Source organism: Chelonia mydas, chromosome 5 (assembly GCF_015237465.2).
Source record: "Chelonia mydas isolate rCheMyd1 chromosome 5, rCheMyd1.pri.v2, whole genome shotgun sequence".
Classification (NCBI taxonomy): Eukaryota; Metazoa; Chordata; order Testudines; family Cheloniidae; genus Chelonia; species Chelonia mydas.
In genome coordinates, this window is record NC_051245.2 from 80169856 (window position 1) to 80186043 (window position 16188).

Below are 16188 nucleotides of genomic sequence, written 5' to 3' on the forward strand. Positions count from 1 at the left end.
TTGGTTACGTAAATTGGTATTTGTTGCTTGTAATGAGTACTACTGGTTATAATTTCTTCCTTGCAATAGGTATGGAACCTATCAAAGGATTTAACTGTTCAGTGCTATATCATGCCTGTGAGAGCCAGTAGAATACTACGGGGAACTAGCAGCTATAGCGATCAAGCAGTGGTGGAGGGAAGCATTAAGCCTATATAAGGAACATCATAATTTTAGAGGAGAGGAGCTGCCTAGAATAGAATCATAGAATCATAGAATATCAGGGTTGGAAGGGACCTCAGGAGGTCATCAAGTCCAACCCCCTGCTCAAAGCAAGACCAATCCCCAATTAAATCATCCCAGCCAGGACTTTGTCAAGCCCTGACCTTAAAAATATCTAAGGAAGGAGATTCCACCACCTCCCTAGGTAACGCATTCCAGTGTTTCACCACCCTCCTAGTGAAAAAGCTTTTCCTAATATCCAACCTAAACCTCCCCCACTGCAACTTGAGACCATTACTCCTTGTTCTGTCCTCTGCTACCACTGAGAACAGTCTAGAGCCATCCTCTTTGGAACCCCCTTTCAGGTAGTTGAAAGCAGCTATCAAATCCCCCCTCATTCTTCTCTTCCGTAGACTAAACATCCCCAATTCCCTCAGCCTCTCCTCATAAGTCATGTGTTCCAGTCCCTTAATCATTTTTGTTGCCCTCCGCTGGACTCTTTCCAATTTTTCCACATCCTTCTTGTAGTGTGGGGCCCAAAACTGGACACAGTACTCCAGATGAGGCCTCACCAGTGTCGAATAGAGGGGAACGATCACGTCCCTCGATCTGCTGGCAATGCCCCTACTTATACATCGCAAAATGCCATTGTCCTTCTTGGCAACAAGGGCACACTGTTGACTCATATCCAGCTTCTCGTCCACTGTAAGAACTGCTGGTCCACTGTAAGAACTGCTGCCGAGCCATTCGGTCCCTAGTCTGTAGCAGTGCATTGGATTCTTCCGTCCTAAGTGCAGGACTCTGCACTTGTCCTTGTTGAACCTCATCAGATTTCTTTTGGCACAATCCTCCAATTTGTCTAGGTCCCTCTGTATCCTATCCCTACCCTCCAGTGTATCTACCTCTCCTCCCAGTTTAGTGTCACCTAAGGCACCTCTTTCCCCTTTCTCATTTGCTTTGCTGCTCTGCCCACTGGCAGGAAAGGCTGGGAGTCTCAAACTCCTCAACCAGTCACCAGCTACTTCTGCCACATCCAGACTTCACCAGCCAGAGAAGAATCGAGAGCTTTCTCTACTTTTAAGCCAACACATTGTATTTATGTTCCATTTAGTGGGGGTGTGAGAAAAGCATGTTGTGGAAAACCTTCAGGGACATCTCACTTTCTTGTGCAAACAAAGCCCATAGAGAGGGCTTTCCCAATGTAAAATAACATTTCACAGTATAACACAGTTGCCTTTTTTGCTATGTCTACAGTGAGAAGTTAGGTAATTCTCTTACCTTTCTTCTAGCATTGCTCCATTGGTGCTGACACTAGTGGGAGCACTAGTATAGACTAGCCCCCAGATAATTTTACCACTGTATTGTCCAAACCTAGTCAGAGCAGTGATGTGGGTATTGCCTAAAATTCCCAGTGTAGATAAGAAAAGGAGTTCTTGTGGCACCTTAGAGACTAACCAATTTATTTGAGCATAAGCTTTCGTGAGCTACAGCTCACTTCATCGGATGCATAAAAGTGGAAAATGCAGTGAGGATGTTTTTATACACACAGATCATGAAAAAATGGGTGTTTATCACTTCAAAAGGTTTTCTCTCCCCCCACCCCACTCTCCTGCTGGGAATAGCTTATCTAAAGTGTAGATAAGGCCTTTCTGTTTGCAGGCTGAAAAGTTAAAATATTTGGACTTCATCCTATGAGATGTACATTTAGAAGGCTAATTATGACTAAATTCCAAATGCTTCTAGCCATTTAATTGTATCAGAAACATCCAACAAATATGTTGATCCAGAGGGCGCCATTTCTTTGAAGGAATGTTCGATATGAAATAGGCTGTACATTTGGAATATGTAAATAATCAAATAGACTGCTTAAACCAAGATCTTCAAAAATAGGAGCCTAAAATCCTAGGTTCTTAAATAAACGATCTCAGTCAAATGGAGCTGCTTGGTGCTCAGCATTTTGCAATATTAGATCATTTATTTAGGAGCCTAGTCATGGACTTGAGTGTCTAACATTTAGGCTCCTGTTTCTGAAAATCTAGGGTTTAGATCATATGCTTGATACTGTCCTTGGCATTTATGATAAATGTGATGGTTAGACTGCTGTCTATTAAGGATTGTTATAGTTTTATGGAATTTGAGGTTTCCTCTAAAAACTCGTCTTCCTTTCTAACTTGTGCACTGAACTCCATATTGGTGCTTAAAAAATTAGTAAGTCCTAATGTTAAAATGAAAGAGTAGAAACTGAAGAACAGAAAATAAAACTAAAGTCTATTAGCAAAAAAAATTGTGAAGATTTGTGGATAAAATTATCAGATTTGTATTGCCTTTTTTAACAATATGCTGTTCAAATTTTACTGTATCACACCTTATTTAAATACATAACATTGTTTGGGAACAAATTTTGTGCACACTATATAGTAAATGAGTGATATTGTCACTATCCTGATCTTCTGTTCTCCCTTCTATGCTATTGATGCTAAATTCACTAATTGCGAATTGTCTTTAATAAGTTTATAAATAGTATAGGGCAGGTACATCCCTATGTGTTAGTACAGCACCAGCACAATAGGGCCGCAATCCAGGACCATAATGTAAATATAAATAATAAATAATACTCATAATGATTAATCCTGGTGTGGTGGTTGTGTTTCCTAGGTATAGCATATTTGAGTGGAATGTGCAGTGAAAAAAGAAAATGTATTATTGCAGAGGACAATGGTCTGAATCTCGCATTTACCATTGCCCATGAGATGGGTCACAAGTAAGTACATGAAAGAAAACAAAGATCCCTAACTTTTGTTGACATGTATTATTCCAGACTCTAAATTTAATTTTAATTTTAATACAGGAGTTTATCACATAACACAAGAGCTTTGGTTTTGTATGTGTTCTTGTTTTTTAATTAAGGAAGGCCATTACTTATGACTTATGATAAGTGTAAGGAAATTCATTTTTTTCGTTAAAATTGACATAATTTGTCAATATAGCACATAAGTCAAGAAAATAATTACATCTTTGAATGGCACATTAGTCATTCTATATATACAATAATTCATTAGAACATTTGGAAGATCTAATTTAATCTGGGGAAAGAACAGGTGTCTCCTGAACTTGTTTTGGGGATTGTGGTACTATGCATCAAATGCAGCTCTGACTAATATTGCCAAAAAACGTGTAATGAAATCATAAGTTGACTGAGATTTTATTGAGTTTGCCAGTCTCAAAATAGTTCCTTTAAAATCATAATGGTCATCAAAACACTAGCTTCCCTCCACCCCAAACAGCAAAAGATTGTGCTGAAGCTGAAGATGTAAATTCTTTACAGCAAGATGTTGTTCTTATTGGCTAGAAGGAGAGTAGGGAGTACTAAGGAGTAAACTTAATACAAAAAAGCAGTATGCTGCCCAAACAAATTAGATATCAAACCTGGAATTCACTGCTTGATCTCCCCACCCTTCAAAAAAGAATAAATAAGTCAGTGCTTTACAAGTTTAAATTTTACTGGGGGAGAATCTCCTGTATTCATCCTCAATATTTGATACAAGTTTATCAATTAGGTCAAAGTTTTAAGAAGCAGCTTCAGTTTTTGAGACCATCATTTCTGGAGGCTCTGCTCCAGACATCTCCATCTGAGCTCTTGCATTTGCCATTTGACTTCAGCTGGAACTGTGAGCTCTCAGCACCTCTGAAAATTAGGTGTCTCAAGATGGGCACTGTAAATTGGAAGCCACTTTTGAACATGTCTAGTTACTGTCTAGAGAACTGAGATCCCAGTATCTAATACTGAAGAAGAAAGTCAATACTAAATGAGATTTTTGGTTTTAAGGATAGCCTCTCCCGGTGAATTAGAGATGAACAATTTCTATGAACTCATGGAGGATGGTGAGGAGAGTTACAGGGATGTTCATTCCAGGTGAATCCCTGCCAGAGAAATAATTTAAGGCCACTAAATTCCTTAAACTTTAAAAAATTAAGTAGAAATAAATGCTTTCCTTTAAATTAATTTTTGGATATCTGCTGTTTATAGAAAGGAATTCTCAGAGAAAATACAATTAAATATAAGGCAAAACCAGAAAACCCACCACCTGTTTGTAGATGACAATGAAAACCGTCCACTGTTATAAAATGCATAAATAAATAAACTTTATGAGCTCTTGTTGGCAAGATTTTTCAAAGAGCACATTTAGCACACGGGGCATTAAGTACAAACAAGTATGCTTCCAAAAACTTTTGGCAATATTTTCAGAACTGGAATTGAAGTGCCTTATGCAACTGAAAATAATTAATAGTTTAATTTTTGTGCATTTGTTTTTGCACATCAAACTCCTTAAATGTATATTCTGTGCTTTGGAATGGATTTCTGTCTGACCTACATGCAGACCTAATTGTAAGCTCCTAATAGAACAACTCTGCAGAGCTGTGGAGCATTTAAGAATATTTTCTCAGTTACCTACTTTGATATATCCCCAAAATGCTCATAACCTGCTGTGCATAATTGTAAATACATATTAGTGTACTTATGGCTCTGTAGTCATGGTTGAATATACTGTTATTTTTGTTATTAATGTTATTTTTGTGCCCTCCATTGAGCACACTCAAGGGAGTTTCTACATGTAGCTTTCACAGTTCCCTATGGATACATTTTGAACATCATTCTATTGAACAATGATAATCTAGAGATTTTTTTGGTGGAGGTTGGTGTAGAGGTGGAGGTAAAGAGAGTGGTGGGAGGGGGATTAGTTTACAAGCATAAAGTGGAGTGGGATGAGGGAAAGGAAAAACGAGTGAGAGAAAAACGAGAAATGGAAAGGAATGAGGAAGGAAGGGATATTAGCTGCTCAGATACTATAATGATAAGAACAGAGATGGATAAATAGGAAGGAGATGGATAAATAGCGGAAGGAGAGAGGTGCATTGTGGAAACCATAAACAAGGCTGGCAGCAGAGGAACAGAGTATGAAGAGGGCAAAGGTGCACAGCCAGTCAGCATAGTTTGTTCCATTCAAACCTGTCTAATTTTTGTATCATAGCATGGAATATATATGTTTTGTGTCTAAGTTACAAATTGAAATATATATAACATCTTTTACTCTACTAATAAATAAGACTTCTCTATAGCGTGATAAGAAAAATACTTTTTATGTGTTGTGCAGTTTTGCTGCAACTCTTTAGATGTGAGGAGTGAGCCAAGTTCAGTCCTCATAAAGCTCAAAACATGTTTTAGAAATCTGTAGCTAAAATACTCTACTAATATAAATGGCTTTAGCCTTGTAAAAAATCTTAAGGTGATTTTTATAAACAAGTTTTTCAAGTTAAAATCCTGATTGTTTCCTGCAGAAATAAATTTAGACCTGAAACAGTCCAGAATTCTTTAGGAACAAAAGCCACATGGAAGTACCAGACAGTACATGCTACAGATGGTTATCTTTGGTGTTACTCAATTACTGAGGTGTTTCACTATATTACAGTTTTTCTGCAAATGCCTTGACTCAGTAACGCATGTTTTCCCCCCTGCGGGAACCACAACCTCTTATTCATGCTCTTGGTTCTAATAAAAGATACAGTGAAATTTGAGATTAGTGGAATCAACATGGATTATCTTCTTTCATTCACATTTTGAATTGCTTGTTTTTAGGTTTTACCAGTTTCAGTCTTCCCCACTCAATTAGTTACATTATTATTAAAATGAGATTATGGCTTTTCAGCTTCTGTTTTCCATTTGGATAAATTTAACTGCTGCTTTGTTACTTGAGTTGATCAGTAAATTAGTGGCTAATAGGAGTTCTACATTTGTTGGCCTACAAGGCTCAAGATCTGACACTGCTTGCCATCTACAAGGGCTTCATCTTGATTTTGGAGGTAAAATATCCTGTTACTGTATTTGTGGAACTTAATCTTTGTGCTTCTGTTTCATACCTTCCTCCTACCCCTTTCTCTTACTTAGAACTTGCCCTGTGTGTTCTTCCATTTCATTTGTAGTGTTTTTATAATAATTTGAAGAAACCCTCTTATAGTGGGAAACACTTTGTTTGTTTGTTTGTTTGTTTGTTTGTTTGTTTGTTTATTACAATATGCCGAGAGGACATAACTAAGATTGGAGCCTCGTTGTTCCAGTCTCTGTACAAATATAAACTGAAGAGCTTAAAATCTAAATAAATAATATATAATAGCACTTAACACAATTTGGGAGCCATATAAATAATTGGAAGCATGCACTGGGTATCATCCAGTGTCTATATAGCTGGGAAATTAATTCTTAAAAGAGCTTTCTCTGGTCACACCTTCCCTATAGAATGCTACTATAAATGTACCCAGCCTTGTTTTTAACATTTTAAAGCTGATCACAGAATACAGGTTACTTACCCAAGTGAAACATTTTGTACCAATGTGTTAAAATAGCTGTCTCCAGAAAATGATAGACCACAAAGCCAGATATCTGATACAACCATACCTATATAGGGGCACAGAAAGCTGAGTAGTAGCTCCAGGATCTCTCTGACTGTGTTCCTGCTTCCTGCTACTATGGGTCCATTGGACCTACACTCCTGAGCACGTCCCTGGCTGTGAATTCCTCAGCAAGTAGGAAGCTACTGGGGAAATATTATGTATCTGGCTGCAGGAGGGGATGATGTAAGTATTCTGGCCCTGACTGATCTGCTCACTACCTCCTCCTTACCCCCACAGAGCCCTCCAAGGAGTTTAGGGGGAGTAGTGGAATACTTCTGTGCAAGTGGTGGACACATACATCCCTTTTCCTGTGGAGATCCTTGCATAGAGGACCCCTCGATGCAAAGATCACAAGGACACAATTCAGCCCCTAGTTACTAATTTCACCTTGATGGTAACTTCCTTTATGCTTTCCAACACAAAAATCTGTTTTAAAGCATTTTAGTAAGAAATCCATATTAGGATTAAACAATTAAGATCAACATTAATACTTCTATTAATAGAGTCCATGCCTGGCTTCCTGAAAGCATAATTTAGATGAGGAATCAATTATTTCAATTTCTCCACTGCTTTTATTTCCCATTTCCTTAGTAGTCACTGTACTTCAGAATGTGTCTTGTTAAGTAAGATGATTCACTTGTAGCAGCATCACTATTCTCTCAAGTCACAAAGCCAAAAGTGTTCAATCTAAGGTGCCTAAAGCTCTCCTTCACAATCCATATTTAGGTACCTAAATAGAAGTGGCCTGATTTCAAAGGTGCTGTCCCCTTGATTTCCATGGGGGATGGGGTTACTCAGTACCTCTGGAAACCAAGATACTTCTGTTTAGGCACCTGAATATGGATTTGGAAACTTAAGTTTATTGCCCAAAGTTTGAAAAACACTGCCACAGTATAGAACGTGTGATTTTTTTTTAAAGGAGAATTTTCTGCTAACTACAGAACATAATGCTAAGAAAATAGCTTATATACATACATCTATAACAGTATTGTTAGCAGTTAACATTCTTTTGTGCTGTCTTCAGGTTTGCAGTGTTGTGGGTCAATTTTGAGGTCAGTCATCACATAGCACAGTCATGCTTTTATATTATTTTTGGCACACACTGGGCTATCTTTTTTGTACAGTAGCTAGAAGCTTTTATTTCTACAAGAAACACTATTTAATCTGCTTATATTATCCATGTGTAAGCAAGAGAACAGTTTTGGATCAACTCCTCATAACAAAGAAGATACCATATTCACTTGCTTCTTTATTAAATGGTTATTCTATTGAATTGGCAAAACACATAAGCAGCATAGAGAATTTTCCTTTTATTTATTACATAGAGACTGACTTTGATCACAGACTGGTTTTACATTAGGGTAGTTCCACTGATTTCAACAGATACTCTTAATTTATACTGGTATAATAAGAACAGAATTAGATACATTGAAAAACTATATTGAAAGCAAATTTGTTTTTATTTTTCTTAATTTCTTTATTTAAGGTTAATTACAAGACACCCTATTCCAAGGTCTAAGCTCCCTGACAAGGCATCAAAAATCCATCCCATCCATAATAATAAAATAAAAATAATGGCAAAATAATGGTAGATCCCACAAAAAGCAGCCAGTCAGCCCAAAACAGCAAAGTATCCCATCCCTCAAGTTTCCAAAGACCCCATCATTCACCCTGCTCACCTCAGCTTTCTTCTGAGACATTTTCAAGAAGATGTATACATTAAAGATCAACAGATTTAGGTATTTTGGATCAAAAGTGGGTGACAGTTTCAAAATCATGGAGCCATGCTGATAAACACCAGCTGAGAATTTTTGCCTGGCAAAATTAGTATAGAACACCAAACATTCAAATGGTTTGGGAAAGGTTTTCAGAAGATACATTTACAAATAGGGATTTTAGAGATGGATCCAATTTATCTTGAGGTTTTTGTTTTCACTTTCTGGTTGGCTGCAAACTGAAAGCCGAATGCCCTTGTTAGAATTTTCAAAATCACAAAAACTAATTTGTTGGATTCAAGTTCTAAGAACAGGCAAATTTTCAGAGAGCATCTTATTTTATCCAAGCATATTTTTCCCTAATGGCAACTTACACTGATGAGTTCTGTGAAGACAGACAGACAGCTAGAGGAAGAGAGAGCTCTGGACGAAATACAGTACAAAAACTAGCCAGAGTGAAGAATCTACTCTTGACAGGCTTTGTACATCCAAATCCCCCGGCCCCTCAGAAATGCTTTGTCCACATTTCTTTAGCAAGTTTAAAAAATGTAAAATCATTCGAAATTTAAAAGATTAAGCAAATAAGTAAAATTTTCAATTTTCCGTCCTATGTTTGAGTAATGCACTACAAGATGATTCTTTAATTAATATCATTTTGGAGCAGTGTCTTGGAAACATAGTGTCCAATATGTGGAAAACACTTTATGTAATGCATAACTTTAGTAGATATTTAAAAACATTTCAGACAATTGTGAGAAAGTGGACAAGAGATTGTGTAAATTAATGTCAATGTTTTTCATTAATAAACAGAATTAGCCATCTTGTTGGCAATTCAATGAATATCTGACGCCTCAAAGTTTCCTTTTCCTAATTACATATTTTTTTCATTTGATCACATGGTATAGTTCAGTAATGATTCTTGGCATAGAACTGAGTACATAAACCTTAGACATAACTATTTATCTTGAAATATTGCAGTTTGCAGTATTTGCCTTTAGCCTCTTCTTTGTTGTTGCTGCCCACTTGCCCTGTATTAGATACATGGCCTCTTAGTGGATTTTTAAATTAAATTATTTGTTTCATTTTATTAAGTTAAATAAAACGATCACAGCAAAGTTTTAAACTATTTGTATTACCCATATGTGCTTCAGTCTAGGGCCCAAACTGTATACTCCAGCAGAGTTACACATGGGAGGAATCAGAAGGACAAAGGATCACTTTGTGAAGGTTCATATTATGGAGTTTTCTTAATTTTTTTAAGGGGCTTTTGCAGGGAGGAATTATAGTGGGGCACTCCTCTCCCCACATAGGTTTGGTTCCTTCAAGCTTTTCCTGTGACAGCATTTGTTCTTTTCTCTTCCACATGTTACCTATGCAAAAACTCCATTTCTGAGTCAAATACAGTTGCACAGCTTGAGCCTGAAGCAGCATTGACTAAGAGAGGGCACAGATTACCTGTCATTTAGCCCCTGCTGTAGGAGAGAGGAGAATGCCTGAGAAAGTAGCTCCTCTTCCTCCCCCAGTCCCACGTTCTATTTCCATATTTACATGTATGACATAATGCATATGCAAAGCAAAAGCACAGAGCACAGGATACACAAGTTTAGAACAGTGAGCATCATTAAGCAATGCAACAAATATCATGTAAATTATACTGTAGCAGCCACCTCAGAGAAAATGACACTTGGATGGGAAAATGTTATATAACGGTAAAATGGGAAAGCATATTGGGAGCTCTTAATTTTCCATCACTTGTGCCATCCCTGAATCCAACATCTCCTGTGGAAGAATGGTGGTGGAAGTGGCAGAGGGAATTAAGAAAAGCTGTTTTGCAGAAGTCACAAGCTCACACAGATGGCAGGGTGCAGTACAGTGTTCTACACGTACTTAGTGAACTTTATGACTCTTAACATATTTGTTAGAATATGTATTGCATGAATCCCATTAATTGGTCTTAAATGGTTATAAGATTCAAAGCATATTCTAAAATATTGTCATTATCTTAGAGCCTTAATAGCTGGAAAGAGACAAATATTCCTTGGCCACATATTTCTTTTGATTTATGCATAAAATTCATAGAGTAAGGAGTGGGTTTGGTTTTCCTAGGCCAGCAACATGTTCATCCAATAAAGATAGAATAAAATCTTGCTAAATAGAAAGCTGGCTATGCAGCTGGCTATGCACATCAGCAAAATGTCTCTGTGACAAGGTCACTTGCACCTCCAAGCTAAATTATTCCCTTGTAAGTTCCATGAGGAAATCCCTTTGTGCCATGAGCTCTGTTGCTTTTCTCTTAGGCTATGTCTACACTATGAAATTAGGTCAAATTTATAGAAGTCAGTTTTGTAGAAACCATTTTTATACAGTCGATTGTGTGTCCCCCCACACAAATGCTCTAAGTGCATTTAGTCAGCAGAGTGCATCCACAGTACTGAGGCAACCGTTGAGTTCGGGAGCATTGCACTGTGGGTAGCTATCCCACAGTTCCTGCAGTCTCCGCCGCCCATTTGAATTCTGGGCAGAAATCCCAATGCCTCATGGGGCAAAAACATTGTTGCGGGTGGTTCTGGATACATATTGTCAGCGACCCCCCCCCCCATGAAAGCAACGGCAGACAATTGTTTTGCGCCTTTTTTCCTGGGTTACCCGTGCAGACGCCATACCACAGCAAGCATGGAGCCTGCTCAGCTCACCATCACCATATGTCTCCTGGTGCTGGCAGACACGGCACTGCATTGCTACACAGCAGCAGCTCATTGCCTTTTGGCAGCAGACAGTGCAGTATGACTGGTAGACATCATCGCCGTACTCCAGGGTGCTCTTTTAGCCGACCTCGGTGAGGTCAGTCAGGGGTACCTGGGCAAACATGGGAGTGACTCAGCCAGGTCATTTCCCTTTTAAGTTTTGTATCATGGCGATTCAGTCCTGCCGGCAGTTGTACTGCACCGTCTTCTAATGAGCAGCCAGGAGACAACGATGGCCAGCAGTCATACTGCACCGTCTGCTGCCAGCAAGATGTATAAAGATAGACGAAGAGGATCAAAACAAGAAATAAGACCAGATTTGTTTTGTATTCATTTTCTCCTCCCTTCCTCCCTCCCTCCGTGAAATCAATGGCCTGCTAAGCCCAGGGTTTTGAGTTCTATCCTTGAGGGGGCCATTCTGTTTCTCCTTGATGCAAAGCCACCCCCTTTGTTGATTTCAATTCCCTGTAAGCCAACTCTGTAAGCCATGTTGTCAGTCACCCCTCCCTCCGTCAGAGCAACGGCAGACAATCGTTTCGTGCCTGTTTTCAGCACAGATACCATAGCACTGGGAACATGGAGCCTGCTCAGATCACCGCGGTAATTATGAGCACTATAAACACTGCGCGCATTATCCAGCAGGATATGCAGAACCATAACCTTCAAGAAAAGCGAAACCAGGTGAGGAGGAGGCAACTGCAGCGCAGTGACGAGAGTGATGAGGACATGGACATAGACTTCTTACAAAGTACGGGCCCCTGCAATGTGCACATCATGGTGTCAGTTGGGCAGGTTCATGGCATGGAACACTGATTCTGGGCCCAGGAAACAAGCACAGAGTCATGGGACTGCATAGTGTTGCAGGTCTGGGATGATTCCCAATGGCTGCGAAAGTTTCACATGCGTAAGGGCACTTTCATGGAACTTTGTGACTTGCTTTCCCCTGCCCTGAAGCGCAAGAATACCAAGATGAGAGCAGCCCTCACAGTTGAGAAGTGAGTGGCAATAGCCCTGTGGAAGCTTGCAATGCCAGACAGCTACCGGTCAGTCGGGAATCAATTTGGAGTGGGCAGATTTACTGTGGGGGCTGCTGTGATCCAAGTAGCCAACGCTGTCACTGAGCTGCTGATATCAAGGGTAGTGACTCTGGGAAATGTGCAGTTCATAGTGGATGGCTTTGCTGCAGTGGGATTCCCTAACTGTGGTGGGGCGATAGAGGGAACCCATATCCCTATCTTGGCACTGGAGCACCAAGGCAGCGAATACATAAACCAAAAGGGGTAGTTTTCAATGGTGCTGCAAGCACTGGTGGATCACAAGGGATGTTTCACCAACATCAAAGTGGGATGGCCGGGAAAGGTACATGACACTTGCATCTTCAGGAACTCTGGTCTGTTTCAACAGCTGCAGCAAGAGACTTACTTTTCAGACGAGAAAATAACCATTCGGGATGTTAAAATGCCTATAGTTATCCTTGGGGATCCAGCCTACCCCTTGATGCCATGGCTCATGAAGCCATACACAGACACCCTGGATAGTAGTCAGGAGCTGTTCAACTATAGGCTGAGCAAGTGCAGAATGGTGGTAGAATGTGCATTTGGGCGTTTAAAAGTGCGCTGGCGCCGTTTACTGACGTGGTTAGACCGCAGGGAAACCAATATTCTCATTGTTATTACTGCTTGCTGTGTGCTCCACAATATTTGTGAAAGTAAGGAGAAGACGTTTATGGCGGGGTGGGAGGTTGAGGCAAATTGCCTGGCCACTGATTACGCGCAGCCAGACACCAGGGAGGTTAGAAGAGTACAGGAGGGTGCAGTGCACATCAGAAAAGCGTTGAAAACCAGTTTCAGGAATAGCCAGGCTACAGTGTGAAAGTTCTGTTTGTTTCTCCTTGATGAACCCCCCCCCCCCTTGGTTCACTCTACCTCCCTCTAAGCTAACCACCCTCCCCTCCTCCCTTTGATCACCGCTTGCAGAGGCAATAAAGTCATTGTTTCTTCACATTCATGCATTCTTTATTAATTCATCACACAAATAGGGGGTAACTGCCAAGGTAGCCTGGGAGGGGTGGTGGATGAGGGAAACACCGGGAGGGGTGGTGCCACACAGCACTTTAAAAGTTTAAAAGTTTAAAACTTATTGAATGCCAGCCTTCTGTTGCTCAGGCAATCCTCTGGGGTGGAGTGGCTGGGTGGCCGGAGGGCCCCCCACTGTGTTCTTGGGCATCTGGGTGAGCAGGCTATGGAACTTTGGGAGGAGGGTGGTTGGTTACACAGGGGCTGTAGTGGTGGTCTGTGCTCCTGCTGCCTTTCCTGCAGCTCAACCATACGCTGGAGCATATTAGTTTGATCATCCAGCAGCCTCAGCATTGAATCCTGCCTCCTCTCAGCTCCTGCCGCCGCGTTTCAGCTTCAGCCCTCTCTTCAGCCCGCCACTTACTCTCTTCAGCCTGCCACCTCTCCTCCTGGTCATTTTGTGCTTTCCTGCACTCTGACTTTGTCTGCCTCCACGCATTCGTCTGTGCTCGTCAGTGTGGGAGGACAGCATGAGGTCAGAGAATATTTCATCACGAGTGCGTTTTTTTTGCCTTCTAATCTTCGCTAGCCTCTGGGAAGGAGAAACATATGCAGTTGGTGGAGGGGGAAAAAGGGAGAGTGGTATTTAAAAAGACACATTTTATAGAACAATGGGTACACTCTTTCACAGTAAACCTTGCTGTTAACATTACATAGCACGTGTGCTTTCATTACAAGGTTGCATTTTGCCTCTTATTGAGGGTATGCTGGTTTGTTGTGAGAGATCACTCATGCAGGGCTGGGCAGCAGAATTCGGCTTGCAGGCAGTCATGCTAAGCCACAGTCTTTTGGCTTCTTTAACCTTCATAACATGTGGGAATGGTTTCAAACAGCAGTGCCCTCATTTCCCATACAAAGTAGCTGTTGGGTTGGCCATTAAAAATGGGTTGGCAATTTAAAAGGAGGGGCTGTGGTTTCCGGGTTCATGTGCAGCAGAAACCCAACTAACCCCCCTGACATACACACCCACCCAATTCTCTGGGATGATGGCTTCACCCCTCCCCACACCGCATGACTAACAGCGGGGAAGATTTCTGTTCAGCAACAGGCAAACAGCCCAGCAGGAACGGGCACCTCTGAACGTCCGCTTACTAAAACCACCCTATTTCAACCAGGTGACCATGAATGATACCACTCTCCTGAGGGTAACACAGGGAGATAAAGAACGTTTGTTGTTTGAATGCCAGCAAACACCGGGACCATATGCTGCAATGCTTTGTTCTGCAATGATTCCCGACTGCGTGCTACTGGCCTGGCATGGTAAAGTGTCCTACCATGGAGGATGGAATAAGGCTGCCATCCCCAGAAACCTTTTGCAAAGGCTTTGGGAGTATGTCCAGGAGAGCTTTACGGAGATGTCCCTGGAGGATTTCCGCTCCATCCCCAGACATGTTAACAGACTTTTCCAGTACCTGTACTGGCCGCAAATGCCAGGGCAAATTAATCATTAAACACGCTTGTTTTTAAACCATGTATAATATTTACAACGGTACGCTCAGCAGAGGTCCCTTCTCCGCCTTCAGGGTCCAGGAGCCCGCCTTGGGTGGGTTCAGGGGGGTACTGGGTCCAGGTCCAGGGTGATGAATAGATCCTGGCTGTTGGGGAAACCGGTTTCTCCGCTTCCTTGCTGTGAGCTATCTACAACCTCCTCCTCATCATCATCTTCCTTGCCCCCAAAACACGTTTCCATGTTGCCTCCCACCCCTTGGATGGAGTCAAAGCACAGGGTTGGGGTAGTTGTGGCTGCACCCCCTAGAATGATATGCAGCTCATCATAGAAGCGGCATGTCTGGGGCTCTGAACCGGAGTCGCCATTTGCCAATCTGGTTTTTTGGTAGGCTTGCCTGAGCTCCTTAAATTTTCATGCGGCACTGCTGCGGGTCCCTGTTATAGCCTCTGTCCTTTATGCCACTGGAGATTTTTTCAAATATTTTGGCATTTCGTCTTTTCGAACGGAGTTCTGCCAGCATGGATTCGTCTCCCCATACAGCGATCAGATCCCGTACCTCCTGTTCAGTCCATGCTGGAGCTCTTCGGCAATTCTGGGACTGCATGGTCTCCTGTGATGATGAGCTCTGCATGGTGACCTGTGCAGGTGAGCTCGCCACGCTGGCCAAACAGGAAATGAGATTGAAAAGTTCACGGGCCTTTTCCTGTCTACCTGGCCAGTGCATCTGAGTTGAGAGCGCTGTCCAGAGCTGTCACAACTGAGCATTCTGGGATAGGTCCCGGAGGCCAATACCGTCGAATTGGGTCCACAGTACCCCAAATTCGACCCAGCAAGGCTGATTTCAGCGCTAATCCCCTCATCGGGGGTGGAGTAAAGAAATAAATTTTAAGAGCCCTTTAAGTTGAAAAAAAGGGCTTTGTTGTGTGGGTGGGTGCAGGTTTAAATCGAGATAACGCTGCTAAATTCTATCTAAACTCGTAGCGTAGACCAGGCCTTACATTCTAAAACAATTATTTGTGGACCTGGCTGTGGGATGAGTTACCAGCCACGTGTTGGTCACAGCCTGATTATTAACCAGAATAAACAGTATTTGTACCTTTCATGTAACTCATATTACTAACAACATAAAACAACATATAAAAGCTGCCTATTAGGTCATTTGCCTATGAACTCTTCAATATAACAATAACATGGCAGCGCTTACAGAATTTTATGTCCTCAAAATGCAGGACAAATAATAACTGATTATACGGTGCCCATACAGATCCCTGTGCTAGCTAAGTAAGTATTATCACCATGTTACTGAAAAGGAAGCTAAAAACATGTTAAATGACTTGCTCAGGGCCACACATTGAATCAATATTAGAACCAGGATAAAACTTGAGAGTTTATGGCTTCAAGTCCATTTTTTAAGACTTGGATCACACTAGTATATCCATAGTACAACACAATAAAAATTAGAACTTGGTGAATAATGGGAGAAAAGTTATTCATTAATATTTTAGTCAAAAAAGTAATGAGTCTCATAATTACTTGTGAATGGTTTGCCCATAATG

The 16188-nt window shown here is 41.1% G+C and overlaps 1 protein-coding gene across 1 annotated transcript in view; it reads left to right on the forward strand.

Moving 5' to 3' along the window:
• Positions 1 to 16188, forward strand: part of ADAMTS19 (ADAM metallopeptidase with thrombospondin type 1 motif 19) — a 274323-nt gene that overhangs the window by 138402 nt on the left and 119733 nt on the right. The window contains exon 8 of the mRNA XM_007056790.4: positions 2857 to 2962. Coding sequence (XP_007056852.3) covers positions 2857 to 2962 — 106 coding nt within the window. The remainder of the gene's footprint in view (positions 1 to 2856; positions 2963 to 16188) is intronic.